At 39.9% G+C, this 13,712-nt stretch overlaps 2 protein-coding genes across 3 annotated transcripts in view; one reads left to right on the top strand and one right to left on the bottom strand.

Moving 5' to 3' along the window:
* Window positions 1-13,712, bottom strand: part of RBFA (ribosome binding factor A) — a 399,231-nt gene that overhangs the window by 168,558 nt on the left and 216,961 nt on the right. The window lies entirely within an intron of this gene.
* Window positions 1-13,712, top strand: part of COL15A1 (collagen type XV alpha 1 chain) — a 122,437-nt gene that overhangs the window by 71,467 nt on the left and 37,258 nt on the right. For both annotated transcript variants that reach the window (XM_030265622.4, XM_030265624.4), the window contains exons 17-22: window positions 4,167-4,235; window positions 6,519-6,563; window positions 8,926-8,961; window positions 11,580-11,642; window positions 12,553-12,588; window positions 12,697-12,780. In XM_030265622.4, coding sequence (XP_030121482.2) covers window positions 4,167-4,235; window positions 6,519-6,563; window positions 8,926-8,961; window positions 11,580-11,642; window positions 12,553-12,588; window positions 12,697-12,780 — 333 coding nt within the window. The remainder of the gene's footprint in view (window positions 1-4,166; window positions 4,236-6,518; window positions 6,564-8,925; window positions 8,962-11,579; window positions 11,643-12,552; window positions 12,589-12,696; window positions 12,781-13,712) is intronic.

The raw sequence follows: 13,712 nt of genomic DNA, 5'->3' as shown, positions 1-13,712 counted from the left end.
CAGACCTTGTTCTTGTAGGCGACTTCAACCTACCAGACATCTGCCTGGTACTTAATACAGCAGAAAAACAGCAGTCTAGAAAGTTTTTAGAGTGTGTGGAGGATAACTTTTTGTAACAACTTGTGGGCCAGCCCACCAGGGGAGGGACTATGTTAGATCTGTTGTTCACACGTAGAGGTGGACTGGTGGGTGATGTGGAGGTTGGAGGCCGCTTGCGGCACAGTGAACATTAAATTATAGAATTCTTGCTTATTGGTGAAATAAGGAGAAATATCAATAAGATCTCTATGTTGGACTTCTGGAGGGCCGACTATGGCCTACTTAAGAGACTTATTCAGACAGTTCCTTGGGAAACAGCCCTTGAAAACAAAGAAGTCCAGGAGAGATGTGTAAGCTTCAAAGCAGAGATCTTGAGGGCACAAGAACAGACTGTCCTTGTGTGCTGAAAGATGAATCAACAAGGCAAACAGCTGGTCTGGCTGAGCGATGGGGTTTTGAAAAAAACTTAGAAATAAAAAAAATATATATATCATCTTTTTAAGGAGGGACAGATTTTTCAGGAAGTATTTAAGGGCATGTAGAAAAAAAATTAGGGAGGCCAAAGCTCAGTTTGAACTTAACTTGGCAATTTCTGTTAAAAATAATTTTAAAAGTTTTTACAAATATATTAATAGTAATAGGAAGGGTATAACCGACCTCCATTCCTTATTGGATAAGGCATGCAACCTAGTAACTAAAGATGAGGAAAAGGCAGAAATGCTTAATGCCTACTTCTCCTCAGTGTTTAGTGGTAAGACAGCTTGTCCTCAAGACAACTGTCCTCAAGGGTTGGTAGGTGGTGCCAGGGAGCAGAATGATCCTCTTGTTATCCAAGAAGAGGCAGTCAGAGAACTGCTGAGACACTTGGATATCTATAAATCAATGGGACCAGATGGGATCCACTCTAGGGTCATAAGGGAGCTGGCAAATGAGCTTGTGAAGCTGCTCTCCATCATTTATCAAGAGTCATGGCTCACTGGTGAGGTTCCAGATGATTGGAAACTGGCCCATGTGACACTTGTTTAGATAAAAGGTAGGAAAGAGGATCCTGGTAACAACAGGCCAGTTTGCCTGACCTCAGTACCAGGTAAGATAATGGAACAGTTCATACTGAGTGCTATCACACAGCACTTACAGGATGGCCAGGGTATCAGACCCAGTCAACATGGGTTTACAAAGGGTAGGTCATGTCTGACCAACCTGGTTTCCTTCTATGACCAGGTGACCGTCTGGTGGGTGCAGGAAAGGCTGTGGATGTTCTCTATTTAGACTTCAGCAAGGCCTTTGATACTGTCTCCCACAGCATACTCCTGGAGAAGCTGGCAGCCTGCGGCTTGGACAGGAGCACTCTGTGCTGGGTTAGGAACTGGCTGGATGGCTGGGCCCAGAGAGTGGTGGTGAATGGTGCTGCATCCAGCTGGTGGACAGTCACCAGTAGTGTCCCTCAGGGGTCTGTACTGGGACCAGTTCTATTTAATATTTTTATAGATGACATGGATGAGGGCATTGAGTCCTTCATTAGTAAATTCGCAGACGACATTAAGCTGGGAGCTTGTGTTGATCTATTGGAAGGAGAGAGGGCTGTGCAGAGAGACTTAGATTGGTTGGATGGATGGGCAGAGTCCAACAGCATGAAGTTTAATAAGTCTAAGTGCAGAGTTCTGTATTTTGGCCACAAAAATCCCCTACAAGGTTACAAGCTGGGGACAGTGTGGCTGGACGGTGTTCAGGTGGAAAGGGACCTGGGGATGTAGCAGTGTGCCTTGGTGGCCAAGAAGGCCAACGACATCCTGGCCTGCATTAGGAATTGTGTGACCAGCAGGAGCAGGGAGGTCATTCTTCCCCTGCACTTGGTGCTGGTGAGACTGCATCTTGAGGGTTGTGTTCGGTTCTGGGCCCCTCAGTTTAGGAGGGACATTGAGATGCTTGAGCACGTCCAGAGGAGGGCAACAAGGCTGTTGAGGGGCTTGGAACACAAACCCTGTGAGGAACGTTTGAAGGAACTGGGGTTGTTTAGCCTGGAGAAGAGGAGGCTTAGAGGTGACCTTATTGCTGGAGGTTATTGACCTCCTGAAGGGAGGTTGTAGTCGGGTGGGGGTTGGTCTCTTCCACCGGGCAGCAACTGGCAGAACAAGAGGACACAGTCCCAAGCTACGTCAGGGAAGGTATAGGTTGGATATTAGGAAAATAAGTTTCACTGAAAGAATAATAAAGTACTGGAATTGTCTCCCCAGGGAGGTGGTAGAATCACCATCTCTGGATGTGTTTAAAAAGACTGGACATGGCACTTGGTGCTATAGTCTAGTTGAGGTGTTAGGGCATAGGTTGGACTTGGTGATCTTAGGGGTCTCTTCTAACCTCATTATTCTGTGATTCTATGATCCTGTAATTGGTGTCTCACCCTTCCACTTACACCATCGAGTGCACCATAGCTGGGCTAAGCTGGGCTATTTCAAGTCACTAACTGGCAGAAAGCTAAGCAGGCCAGGAGTGTGGGTCCTTTAAACACGGTGAGATGACACAAGAGCTTACTGTCATTAAGAGGTGGAGCTTTGTTCCTGTTCCTTCTCCCATCTGTAGACATTTCTGGCACATTCCTGGCCTTCACATGCACTACCATTCAGTATCCCATCAATTCTTCCACAAGCCAATTTAATTCACTAAAATTGTAGAGAACACTCGCACCCCAAAAGTAACATATTTTCTGCCATTTTAGTCATCTAAAGGAAAGTGAGGGGATTTGACACCTGGTGCTGATGCTGCAAATGAAGGCTGTATGGCTGTGAGCAGGGAAGTGAAACAAAGATTAAAATTTTCTCTTTTCAGAAAAAGGAAACTATTAAGCCAGCACAGCCACAACTAAAACTGCAGCTAAAAGCAAGTGAACAGTTCTCTGCTGGCATGGTACATCCAGATGTTTTGAAGAACAATCTGACAAGTCTGGACTAGGCACAAGCCAGGAGATAGGAACATGAGAGATGCTGGCCTGAAACAAGCAATTATGGCAGCCTGCAGTTTTTGGTTTGGTTTTTTTTTTGTTTGGTTTTTTCTTTGGGTTTGGTTTTTTTTTTTTTTTTTTTTGCTGCTTTGGAACTGGCAGGTCCTGCTTCTGCCATGGATCTGCAACATCACAGGAAAATGAAAGCTGGAGGGAGGTTGCTGTTTTCTATGTAGTTTTCTTTAAAAGTACTAAAAAATTTCAGTAGGTATAAAACTACTAAAAAATATCCTATTTCTCCAGAGCAGAAATAGGTAGTCTGTTCTCAAGGACTCCTGCTACACAGAAACTTATTTCTGAAGTTAGCAGAGGGCAATGGAAATGGACAGTGGGCTGGAGCAGATGACCTGTAATGAAAGCCTTGGGGAATTCAGCTTGCTTAGTCTGGATAACACTTAACTTTCATCCCTGGAAGGTTCCAAGGCCTGAGTTTCCAATACTCCAGATAACCTGATTGAAATTTAGTACTGACACTGCTTTTGACAGGAAGTTGGGCCAGGCAGCCTCCGAGAGCACTTTCAACAAAATTAATTCTACAATTTGATGGTGGAGTTTTTTTTCTGCTCAATTTCAGAAAGCAGTATTTTAGGCAGGAGTTCAATATGCAACTGTGAGAATTAGGAAGAGCCTTTTTTGATGAAAAGTGATTGCTTCCTTTAACAAACTGTTTGCAAGTTCCCCCTGCCAAAGTTCTGGTAACCCTTACTAGTCATTTGTGTTTCAGTAGCTGGGTGGCAGGTAAATGCTACACAGAAAAGTACTGCTTAAAAGTGTGCTTAAACACAGTACATACTGTCTCACCTCTGCTTGATGCTCTCCAGCCTGAAGTGCTGGAGCAATGGTGACAAGTTGGCAAAGTTGGCATGACAGTAAAGGTCAGAATTTCTGTAAGGAAGATCAGCATGTTTTTATCACATTTGAGCAAAGCCTATCTCCAGAACATCCATTTGACTCCGAAAAAAGTTAATGAGAAAATATTAAAATATTTGCGTTCAGTATGTTTCCAGTTTTTACAAAACTTCAGAAGGCAGAGCAGTTGGGGAAAAAAAACCAAAACAACAGAACCAGAAAAAAAAAAACCCCAAAAGATAAATTCTTAAATTCTGTAGCATTTTGTCTCTTCCATTAGGATATGGAAGGATCAGGTAGCATCAACCTGTTAAGTGAATCAAGAATTCCTGGATCAAGGGGACCAAAGGTGAGTGGGTGTTTTGAAGGAGGGGAGTATAATTTGTTGTTGGGTTGTTTAGTTTGTTTTGGGTTTTTTTCCAAACAGAACTTTCCTCCATTCTGCTTTTTGGAATCATATAGCTATAGATTGTGAGTCACTACATTGAAATGGATTCACTTGCCCTAGAATGTCATTAAAATAATTGTGTCCTCCAAAGAATCTGAATGATATTTCTCTGGTACCTCATTAGATAATGATTTTTTTTTATTCTGCTCTGTTATATTTTTGAGATCTTAAAGGGTGAAATAAGAGTTTTCACGTTATCTAGCTCTCTATTTCTCCTTTCACCCTAATAGATACCTTTCTCTCATAAGAAGGTGAACCACGTGTATGACGATTAAACTTGAAATGTTATAGTTTGACAAACAAATGTGTATAATACAACATGCCACTTTTAAACTAAAAAAATGTTCCCAGTAGTGTGGGAGCAATGTCATAGGCAAAGGGATGCTTTTTTTCTCCATTACTGTGTCTCAGGAGATTTTTTGCTAGTGTGGGCCACTTAAATCATCAAGTAGGGAATATGGGAATATAATGTATCAGTACCAACAAGATCATTTGGATTTATTGTCATTCTTAGCAATAGAAGGAGCTCCAGTGGTTTAGTCTGGCAACAAAAGGAGACAAAGGCACAATCCAGTAGCTACTTAGCGAGTCTCTGAGGGGCAACTGCAAGTATGATTTAGTCAAACTGTTCCTTGTTGTGCCAGTTGGTGCAGCAAGGGATAGTGGTCACAATTCGCTAGTTGTGATGTTCAGGCTAAGCCTTAGGAGAAGGCTGCTCACTAGAAGGTTGGAGCAATTGCCCAGGGAGTTTGCAGGTCTGGTCTTGGAATTACCAAGACTTTGCTGGACAGAAACACGACTGACCTGATCTGAAGCTTCAAGGGAGTGATTTGTTTCGACGGCTTCCACAAGCCTGTACAATCCTGTCATTCTGTGAATCATCAGACACCAACTGAATGCTGGTACTAGTAATTGTGTGTCACTGAAGATGTAGCTGGCAGCTTAGAGAACTTTGCCCCCTCTTATGTATTTTCCTAGATACTAAAAATAGTACAAAAATATAGTTACAAAAATAAGTATTTAATCTGTTAGCTGAAGGAGGTGTCCAAAAGCAAGGCCAAAATTCTGCATTCTGACCTGCCTTAGTCACAGCCTTACTCTCACATTTGGTTTTATAACAGGCATTGTTTCCAAGTCACTCAGCTATAAATATTCAAAAAATGTCTTGTTGCAGTTGAACAAAATTTTCCTGTTACTGCTTAATTACTCTGCAAATTTTGAGTCAGTACAAAAGAGATATGAGAAAAAGAAGATAAGAAAAATAAGAATTTTGCTGAAATTACAAGAATACTTTTACATACTTACTGGTACAGCACTATGAGCCATTTACACATTATCACAACTCCAGAGTACCCAGTGGTGTTTAGGTGAAAACAGAGAATCTGCTTCAAAGGGGGTTGCAACTCAAAACAGCTGCTAAGAAATAAATTACATTTATTGGCATTGTCTTTGTATATGTTGAAATTTCTATTAATCTTTTATCAGAAAATAGCGATTGGGTTTTGAAGGAGAAATAGAAATTATTTTTCTGACAGCTCAGCTCTCATTTCCAGGGTTTCTTTTTTTTTCTTCCATAGATCAATGTAAAGTTTCATTGGTGTTTTCATTATTTAGCATTATCATTTCTATCTGCCTTCATATTCCAGATAAAGAAAATTCAATCACTTTGTTGAATTCCTTTCTATTCCATTCAACTTTCTACAATGACCAGTAATTAATTGTTGTCCATTTTACCATCAAAGCGCCATAATTGTTCTTTACAAACCATGTCACTATATAGAGATGAGAAGAATTTGAATTTCCAAATTATTTTTTAAATAAACTTTTTGGGAGACTTCTTTTAAACCTAGCAAGACTGTGTTGCTGCTAAACTGGTAGTATATCTTAATTTTAGCCAAGAATGTAAATTCAAAAAATTTTAAGCAGCTGAAAGCAGTACATCGCAACAAATGTACTTGGATAAATTTATTTCTAATATTTTCTAAAAACAAGTGTAGAATGCAGTGACAGCAATAAAGTTGTATTTGTAAGAATAAGTGCATTTTATCGCTCTCTGTTAATGCTACAGGTCTCCAGCATTGTTTTTATAATAATTGTGGTAGTGAGTTAAATTTTTTTTTCTGAAAAAATATTTATTTTGAAGTGTCATGTGGATTTACCAGTAAATTTAGTGTATTTTTATAGGGTTCTGCAGGAAGACCTGGACATCGTGGACCCTTAGGACCAAAGGTTAAAACACTTGAAAGATATCCTATATTGCTTTAGCGTTTCTTTTTCATGTTTTTTTTATTTCCATATTCCCAGAATTTGCCTGAATATAACAGCTTTCCTTTAAGAATCATATACTGATTAATTTGGGACATATATTGTTCCCATTTACACTGGATATCTATGCAGAATATGTATTATTAGAATTATTTCACATCCAACAAGAGCACTGAGTAAATACTAACTGGGCTATTACATTCCATGGCATCTTTGTTAAATTTTTTTTTGGACATCTGGAAATTTCTCTTTTTTGCTCATTTATATGTCAATCTGGTCTCAGAGAGGATACAAGTATGTTGTTGAAAGAGGAATCTGCATGAGGAGGCCTTCTGATCTCAGAAAGTGATAGGAAAACATTCTGGAAGGTGCTGGGGGAAGAAGGGAGGAGCAATGACTACTTTGCTTAGTTTTATTTGAGCTTAGAAGTGACTGAATTTTTCCACTTTGATGCTGCTACTGGTTGTGTAACCCATGACGAAAAAAATTGAGAGATGGAAAATCACAGAAGAAAAGGGCAGATTTGCAGAATGGGTCCCTTAGACAGAAGAGGCTTTTCCTATTCCTATGTAAAGCTCGACCACTCAGGTTAATAATACAGCATGACAACACCTTAAATGTGAAGTTAAAGAAATTTAAGGTCTTCATTGTCCTTGGAAATAATAGTAGGATTGAAAGAGCGGGAAGTGGAAGATGAGAAGTGGCAGTGCTCATCCTCTTCCCCGTGAAATTTTCACCTGAGCTTACATCCAGCACTAATCACTGACTGCCCATTGTCAACAATAACTGTATACACCTAATTCATAGCACAACAGTCACCCAAGATCTGACCAGCCCTCTCTGTCTAGAGTCTGTAAAGCTCAGCTTCTAGAGCTGAAAAAAGTCTCTCTATTGTGTACTATTCCTGTTACTTCTGGAGCACATTACTTACGAGTGAAAAAAATCACAATTTGCACAGCACGTGCTTGTGAGTGATACTGGAGTGGACTGGTAAGAATAGATGTGCTCTCACATGATGCTGCTCTGTGCACATGCGTAGGCCAAGTCTCCACACTGAAAATACTTTTTTTTTTTTTTTTAAGAACTTATTCTCTGCCCTTAGCTAGAAATTTTGTTTCTAAGAAATTCTGCTTCACAAAGATTTCAGAAATTGAAGTAGCAGGATTCTTAGGATTTAGGAAATGGGCTGGAGTAGTAGAGATAGTCATAAATTTTGGCCAAGAGTCCTCACGATCACCTTGGTTTAATCATTCATCCCCAAGATACATGAGAAACAGAAAGGAACATGCTATTGCCTGACATCTTACAAAACCAGGTACACTACGGCAAAATTAATATAAAGTGGTTATAATACACTATCATTCTCATGGGGATGAATTTTACACCCACTTTTCATGATTATAAATTACTTCACTAAGCAACAGTGGCAAAATACAACAACCACCCACTTCCCAAAACCAAGAGCTAATGCATCACGAGGAGTTGAAGGTATAGCTCTGTTTCATGCATTCTTCGTCCTTCAAACACCCCAGACAAGTACAGCTGTCAGAGAAGACCAGCTATGATCAATTTTTTCTCTTTCTCAGCAAGTAAGCATGGATCCAAATTCGCTTTCACTTTTATTATTATGAAATGCTGTTTGCATTAAAAAACAGCCTACAGTCTTCACACTCGCTTGAATATATGAACTCCCAAAAAGCAGTAAGCATAAACATAACATTTGAGGCAATGGCTGATTCATTCCAGTCTATATTCTCTATCTCCAAAGAAATAAACTAAATTGGATGTTCTCTATCTGTTACAAAATTGAGGAACCATGTCTACTTAGAGCTAAAATCCTGCAGAATCAGTTCCAAAGTTGGAACAGTGCAGTGTTCATTATTTCACTTGTGGTTTGATGCAGTGCCCAGGTAGGTGGAGAGAGCAGCAGTGTGGGGAGACTGCGTTAGCTGTTTTGGAGGAAGATGGTGAGTCCTTTGTGGAGACACAAGGTCATGGCTGCAGTGGTAGATCTGGGGGACGTTACCATGAGCTGGTTTCAGACATCAAAATGAGGGTTCAGGAATGTGGCTTGGTGAATGCTCAGCAAAAATAATGAGTTGTGACCATAAACTCTTTAGATGTGGGTGGCAACTGGGTGGTTAAAATCTCAGAACCAAATAACAAATGCATGCCAAGCATCACTTTACCAAAAATATGCCATATTTTTACTAATTGTTTTACTCCATTTGGTTCCTTTGTTTTTAAGGAAAGTAGCGTACATGTTTAAAACCCTTGTAATTACTGCTCACTTTAATACTTGAGCTCTACTTTGTTTCTGTTTCAGGGAGAAAGAGGCAACATAGGTCCCCCAGGTTCAAAGGTGGGAAGTTTATTTAACCTGATCTAAAACCTCAGTTGTTTCTTTCTTCTGTTTCTTTTATCTCTTCATGCACTTAGGGAATGCACTTAATGAACATTTCTTTCTCTGTCAGCATATTAAAGCCCAGAGTGGCTTCACAAACCCCTTTCTCTGGTGAATTGTGAGTGGCAGGAGCCAGTATAAGCTGGTGCTTAAGCCTTCTGCCTAAAATGTGGTTAAAATTGCATCTAAAAGGTGTATGTCTTCAAAGACGTCTTGCAAGGCCCTTCACATTTTCACCAGAATGAAGATAAAAATCAGCAAAGCTTAGACAGAAAACTAAAGTTCCACATGCCTGTTCCTTCATATGGTGGTGTGTAGTTCTCACCCCACACCAGAGCACCCCACAGGTCTGTGCTACAGTAGTAGGCTCATGTCTAATGTCTGTCTTAATCCCTGCCTGTTCTGCTTTGAACTCCTCTTGGAGCCCACCCCAAAACTCCTCTTTGGGACTGTGCTACTCCTTGCTGGTCCCTGTCTGACCTGAGTGTCTCTTGCAGGCATAAGCCAGCAGAGAGCGCTGGTGTGACTCTAGAAAATAAATAAAAAATAAATAAAATAAAATAAAATAAAATAAAATAAAATAAAATAAAATAAAATAAAATAAAATAAAATAAAATAAAATAAAATAAAATAAAATAAAATAATAAAATAAAATAGCCTTCTCCTGCATTTGGGATGGCCCTGAAATCAAAATTTGTTCTAGGAAACAAGATAAATGAAGTTATGCTTGCTGAGTATTTACAAGAGTATTATCACAGTCTTCTAGCAGCATCTGCTTGTTTATTTTTTAAAAATACCAACAGTGTAGCAGGACTCTTCTTGCCATAAATTCCATCTGCTGTATATATTATGAGTGTTGTCATTTCACATAGATATTTGTCAGCATGATAATTAAAGTTGATGCGCTGACACATAGGACAGTAGTTGAACTCTTATTAACCAGTTTGAGACTATAGAATATTTTCTTTATTATTCCTACATGTCCCTTCTTCTGAGGTCCTTTTTCTAGTAATTATTATTGTTTTATATGAGAGTGCATTTGAAATATGTGTATATTTTAAGTGGAGTGACTACAGGATTATTTTAAAATAAAGAATTTTATCCCTTCAACCCTCAAACTAAAAAAGATCCTCTTGTACCTGAGCAATGAGCTACATTCTTAAAATATGATAGGAGTTATAAATAAGGATGTCTCTGAATACATTAGCTGCAATAAACCATCTTACCTAACCTGGATCTTTTCTTCCCATTTAAATTTCATTAGGAAAACAAATGGGAGAAATTATTCAGCATTTGTAGTGGTAGGAAGCTATCCTGCAAGTACCAACATGCCTGAAATGACAACATTCTGTTGCAGAAATGCTGTTGTTCCAAGATAATTTCCTCTGCCCATTTACTTTTCCTGCAGATAGATACTTATAATTTATCATAAGCACTTGAGAAACTTACATCCAAGTACCATTTTTACTTTTCATACAGATACCAGAATCCCAGTAGTTGCTTTGATGCCTAAATTCCATTAGGAGTCAGTCACACTTTATCCTGTCTATAAAATTGTTTATAAAATGAAGAACGGAGTACTTCAGAAATCATACCGTATTCCTGACCCACACTCTTCACTGATCTCTGACCAAAAGAAATAGCAGTGACGATATCCTTTCTTAATGAAGCAGACACATTACATCTTTTATGGTGGTACATCTATTGTTAAAACCCAAAAATGTTTTCTTCAAGCAGAGCAAAATGTTGGAAACACAACAGTATTTTCCAAAAACCAAAATGAAACAAACAAATCCCCAGCATATTTCAAAAAACCCTTAAAGTAAAAGCAAATTAAAAAAAAAAAAAAACAAACAAAAAAACAAACCCAAAACCACATAGAAAACAAATACCCAAAAAACCCCACCAAAGAAAACAAGCTAGCAAGAGTAATCGGTCCCTTGGATGAATCATTAGGTTGCTCTGTGTCATTTCCTTTGCTCTTTCATGTGATGCAGAGAAAAATGGATGCAAAAAGTACAGCTCACTGTTGATCTGGTCTTTTGAAAATTTAGAAACTTCTTTTATCCATTTTTCTTAGGGCGAACTGCATTATCATTAGTGCTTCTGTTTTTCCCATATAGCAGGGTAGCTATCAAATTCCAGCAGTTGTATACAGGCCTGTATTGAAATACAGCAGGGGGTGTTTTTACCCCACATACTGACTCCTGTCTACATCCGATGCCAATGTCTACAACCCTTCTCCAGCTTGAGAGTCACTTAACTCAAGGGTGGAAATAACTCATCAAAAGTATTTTGAAGGAAAGCAACAAAATTCACCCTTTTGCTAAGCAGGGGTGGAAGCAGTGAAAAACGATTGAAGCTGCAGGGGAAAAAAGGAGACATAAGCTTGCTCTGGAGAGGGGGAAAGAGCAGGAGGAGTGGAGAGAGCAGATGACTAATGAGATAATGAGCCTCCCCCAAACCTGCCCACCAGCCCGTTCAGAACTGTATCGTGACCCTCCCCAGTGGCCTCCTCCTGCTTGTGTGAAACTGAATGCAGTTTAGAGAGAATAACTGTGTGTTTTTTGTGGCAGGGGATGCCAGGCACAGATGGAAAACCAGGCTTCCCTGGCATTGCTGGGCATCCCGGAGAAGTGGTGAGTAGAGTTATCATCATCTCTAATCACCTGACACACACTGGCTCCCAAGCCTACCTCTTACTGATCAGTAGGATCAGCGCCTGCCAGCAGAGTGTGAAGAGCTGGGGCTGTGTTGGTCCTGCTTAATCTGGAGCAGTTACCTCAGACAAAAAACACAGAAGCAGAATGTAACTTGCCCATGCCTCCCTCATCAATCAGAAGAGATACAGACATCTCCAGAGGCTAGTTCTGATTCCTCAATGATCCTTCTGCTTTTAATTATTCAGAAATCAGCTCTGCCTTTAATTATAGGAAATCCAGTAGGCTCATAGGCAATTTTAATGTATTTCTCATGCTTAAGACCCTCGAGGATTACAGTATGCTTTGCTTAGGAAGTCCCACGGCTCATCCCATGGCACCTTCCTCTCACTTGTGCAAGACAAGTGTCTGCATTTCTAGCACAGGGAGTTCTACGGCGGGGATGATCAAGCTTAGAAATAAGCTGCCTGAAAGATGACAGTTTAGCTCCCCTGTCTTCTCCTGTCTGGTCCCCTGGGAAATCCCAGACACAGCTGATGTGGTTGATGCCAGAAAAGGACAGCACAGCCAGGGATGGCTGATTTCAGTGCAGTGAAAGAAAGGTTCACTGGATTAATTCCCAGCTAATGAAATGTTTTGTGCCCATTTGCTTCTAGTCGTCTGCAAACTCTGTCAAAAGTTCTGGGAAATACTTTTAAACATCAAACATTCAGAAGATCTGAGTTGGCCCCGTGTGTGTTTTGAGAAAGCTGGGAATTGATTGTTCTGTACATGAAAATCACTGCTGTGCTCCACTGCTGTGGAGCAAGGGAGAGCACATTTCATAATTTCACCTTTTAAATCACTTATGCTTTTTTTTTTTTTTTTTTTTTTTTTTAATCACCTGAAGGGTCCAAAAGGAGAGAAAGGTGACCCAGGACTTCGGGTGAGATTGTGTGGATTTCATTATTTTCAAAAAACCTATGTGAAATGTAAAATGTAGTAATGTAGTTCTTAGTGTATGGGTTTTCCACATGTAATGCTTTTGAAATAGGGTGAACCAGGACAGGACGGGAGAAGTATTGTGGGACCACCAGGACCACCAGGACCACCAGGGTCAGTCATAGCAATACCTGAGGTAAGTGTGCATGTCGAGCATTGAGGTCTGTAACTCCCCTTACAGAGAAGAGGGCACAAGTGGTTAACACACTGGCAATTCTGCTGCTCACTCCGGTCATAAGTCTACTCCTCAAAACAAAAGAATCTCAATATGTCTCTGTATCAAATGGACTTGTTTTGAAAATATTAGATTGGAGGAAAGTGGGTAAAGAGCTTAACTACAAGAGTTATGAGGTCATATGGAACATGACCACTCTTTAGGTGGTTCTGCAGGAGATGTGAGCATCAAATAGAAACCAATAGAGAAATACAAAACTGAGAATATTTAACAAAGCAAAGCATCTGAGGCACAGTAGCATGGGGGGAGAGTAATTTCCTGATAGTTGTCCACTGTACAAACCAGAGCACTGACTCTGGAAGCAAAAGGGGGTAAAATAGTAGAAGCCCATAAAAACTCTCCAGTATGCTTTAGATACAGGTATATTTTCAGTTAGTTTTGCAGTGTGTGCATCAGCCTTTGCAAAAACAGTACTATATGCAGTAATGAAGGCTGGAGATTAAGATGTATCCCACTTGGATATGACAACAGAAGTCTTAGTAGTTAGCCTGGTGTGACATTAAGATCTGGAGGAATTGTGAGTGACTGCAGGAAACTTCACCTCTGAGAGGCGGAGGTGCCTGAAACTGCCAGCCATGTCCATAGGAATGCATATAAGGGCAGTAAGAAGAGTTTTTTATTTGCAAGAAGAGAAAATGCCCAACTGAGAAATCTGTGTTAAGGGGAGCTTGGCACCATCATTATCATAAAGCTGAACTACACATTACCTTTTTTGACTGAAACAACTGGGTTTTCACTTAGGCTTTTGCTGCCAATACCAAATATAGCATTAATTTGCATCCCATAGGCCACATCACATGTCCTTACAGAAGTGATTTTTTCTTTACTGAATT

Source organism: Taeniopygia guttata, chromosome 2 (genome assembly GCF_048771995.1).
Source record: "Taeniopygia guttata chromosome 2, bTaeGut7.mat, whole genome shotgun sequence".
In the NCBI taxonomy this organism is placed as follows: domain Eukaryota; kingdom Metazoa; phylum Chordata; class Aves; order Passeriformes; family Estrildidae; genus Taeniopygia; species Taeniopygia guttata.
The sequence above is the reverse complement of the archived record's forward strand: the minus strand, read 5'-3'. Positions and strand labels throughout refer to the sequence as shown.